This window comes from Helobdella robusta, assembly GCF_000326865.2.
Source record: "Helobdella robusta unplaced genomic scaffold HELROscaffold_59, whole genome shotgun sequence".
In the NCBI taxonomy this organism is placed as follows: Eukaryota; Metazoa; Annelida; class Clitellata; order Rhynchobdellida; family Glossiphoniidae; genus Helobdella; species Helobdella robusta.
In genome coordinates this window covers 696,105-699,015 of record NW_008705322.1, presented here as the reverse complement: position 1 = coordinate 699,015, position 2,911 = coordinate 696,105, and the positions used below count along the sequence as shown (strand labels likewise).

The 2,911-nt window shown below is 26.8% G+C and overlaps 1 protein-coding gene across 1 annotated transcript in view; it reads right to left on the bottom strand.

The window, feature by feature from the left end:
* The window catches only part of HELRODRAFT_87535 (hypothetical protein), a gene marked incomplete at both ends in the record, with an annotated part of 17,418 nt that extends 16,182 nt beyond the window's left edge, over nt 1-1,236 (bottom strand). The window contains one exon of the mRNA XM_009028822.1: nt 1,083-1,236. Coding sequence (XP_009027070.1) covers nt 1,083-1,236 — 154 coding nt within the window. The remainder of the gene's footprint in view (nt 1-1,082) is intronic.
* Between the last annotated feature and the right edge of the window lie 1,675 nt (nt 1,237-2,911).

Genomic DNA, 2,911 nt, shown 5'->3' with positions numbered 1-2,911 from the left:
CATACATCCTTGAATACATCGCTGTTTCGGCTATTTAGTCATCGATGGAGCTGAATATTATTGTGAATAATATTAAAATATTAAAATCAGTGTAATGAGATAAATAAGGAAGATATAAAATATTATAAAGATGAAATTAAATTATATATTAAATGTTGACAATAATAGTGTAATAATGTAAAGAACGTTTAAAAATGGTTAAACATAAAATTAAATAATTAAACATATTTATAGTTATCAACAATTTTTATAAAATTTTAAAACCATTTTAGACAGGTGTGTATAGAAAGAAGTTGGTATATAACGCTAACATTGCGTCTATATGTTGATAATAGACCATAATTTTTACAATATATATATATATTGTAAAATATATATATATATATATATATATATTATTGATGGAAATCACAGCATGTTGCGTGTTAGTTAGCTGCCTGTTTAAAAAAATTGAAAAACTAAACAAGAAGCTATCAGACTATCAGATATACAGTTGTATAGGAAAGTCACAGCATTTTCAGCCTTGCTTAATTTTCTATTTAATATTTCAATCTTTCTAACGATGAATTTTAGTGGATTATTAAGTTTATTTAACTCACACACAAAATTTGTGTTCATTTTTAAAACAGAAAAGCTTTTTTCGGAAATTCATATTTCCATTATTAATGTTAATGTTAATTTTCGTGTTGTTTATGTCTTTATATAAGTTTTTACTTTGTTCCTATGTTAATAAAGTTTTTACGAGTTCATTGTATCTCTTATGTGAATTAAAGTTTTTTTTTATTAGTTCTTTGTATCTCCTTGTGTGTTGTCTCGGTAAAGTTGATTTTTAATTTAATGGGATGGTAGAACGCCAGTGGTCCTTTGTTGAATATTTATAAATTTTATCTATGAATTGTTCAATTCATTGAAATTAGAAATATTATCCAAATTAATCATGCAAATTTATGAAAAATATAACTTTGGTTTTCCAAATTCAAACTGCAGATTCGCCTAATAATGTGCATGCAATGGAATGAGTGATACCCAAAAAATAAATTTTTTTATCTTATTTTAGCATAAAAGCTTAAGTAATTACTAACATATGGTCGAAACGAATATGATGACAAAACCGGTCAAAAACGGTATGCTGTAACCGATTCTGTTCGTTATCGGACCGACTATCGGGTTGAATATCAATTGGACACCCGCATTTGAAGCAAACAATAAACCAACTGCAACGTTTTCGTCGTCCATATTCAGAAAAGATGTATTGTTCAATGATGGCGATGAAGTAGATGATGATGAAGATGAGGATGATGATGATGTGTTTTCTTTCGCCAATTCCATTTGTTTGAGATTGTGCAAGAAGTCAGGGATGATCGGAACTGAATGATATTTTAGTTTCGACATAGTTTCATATCAATAACTTCAAGTTTTTTTTTATTTTCCTATATCCTACAAAATTTTCATTTTTGATGAAAATTTTAATTATTTTATTAAAAAATATAAATGAAAATAATGAAATAAAACTGATTAAAGGTTATAAATAAAAAAGGAAAAGCTAATTGGTTTTATTTAAGTGATAAATAAAATATTTGTTAATTTAAAAATTAAATACTATTCCTAGTACTAACCAACAACAGTAAGCAGGATGCTGTCGAGAAGAAGGGCAACGAATACAATGAAGAGAACCAACCTCCTCGACGATCTCCATTCTTTCCACCTACCAAACATCACATCACAACAATTACTACCCACTGAAGTATTTCCATTATCAGTAATTTTATTTTTACTATTACCATTAATAGATGAGTTTGCATTATTGTTTTTGTTACTTTCACAATCCGTAGTAATGCTATCTTTTGTATTGTTGCTGCCATTTATATTTTTGATGTCACCGAATGTTTTAATGTTTTTGTCAACGTTGTTAATGCTGTTGCTGTTTTCTTCCTTTTCAATGAAAGTGTCATTATTGTTGTTAACATAATTTTCTGGTTGTAGAGACATTTTGAACAAATTGCATGAATTGAAATGGTTGTTTGAAATTGGTGGAGGCAACTTTTCTGACGATTGCGATGAAGATGATGATGAGGGCGTCGTAACGACAGTGAATGTGATGATGCTGGTAACTAGGAAGATGATTGTAATGGTGATATACTGATAAAATATTAAATATAATTATTTCGATAAACAAGATGAAGACAATGATGAGATGATGATAATATGAAGAGAAAATGAATTATTATAGAGAAAGTAGGAGTATGAGATAAAGGTTAACTGCATCTGTTGAAATTTTCTGATGATTGCGATTAAGATGATGATGAGGAGGACGTAACGACAGTAAATATGATGATACTGGTGACTAACTAGGATGGTGATTTTAAGGATGAGATGGTGATGAATTGGGCAAGTGATATAACAGAGAAAGAGAGTAGGGGGATGTAAATTTCAACTACATCAGTCATTATCGATGGCGTGTTTTGTAATTATCATAGTTGTTATTTTGTAGTAAACATTTGTTTTTATTTAAAAAATCTGCACACATTGAAATTAACATTAAAACCGTAGCCACTCGAGAAGGAATTGGAAAACTGTATATCATTCCAACTTTAATAAAATAAATAATGACGACAAGAATTTGGTTCGAAATATTGCGAAATGTAATAAAAAATTATTCAACGCTAAAATATCAGTAGATTTCACAAATTACTGCATTAATTATAGTCTATTATATCACACAAACACACATACACTCATATATATATATATATATATATATATATATATATATATATATATATATATATATATATATATATATATATATATATATATATATATATATATATATATATATATATATATATATATATATATATATATATATATATATATATATATATATATATATATGTATATATATATGTAT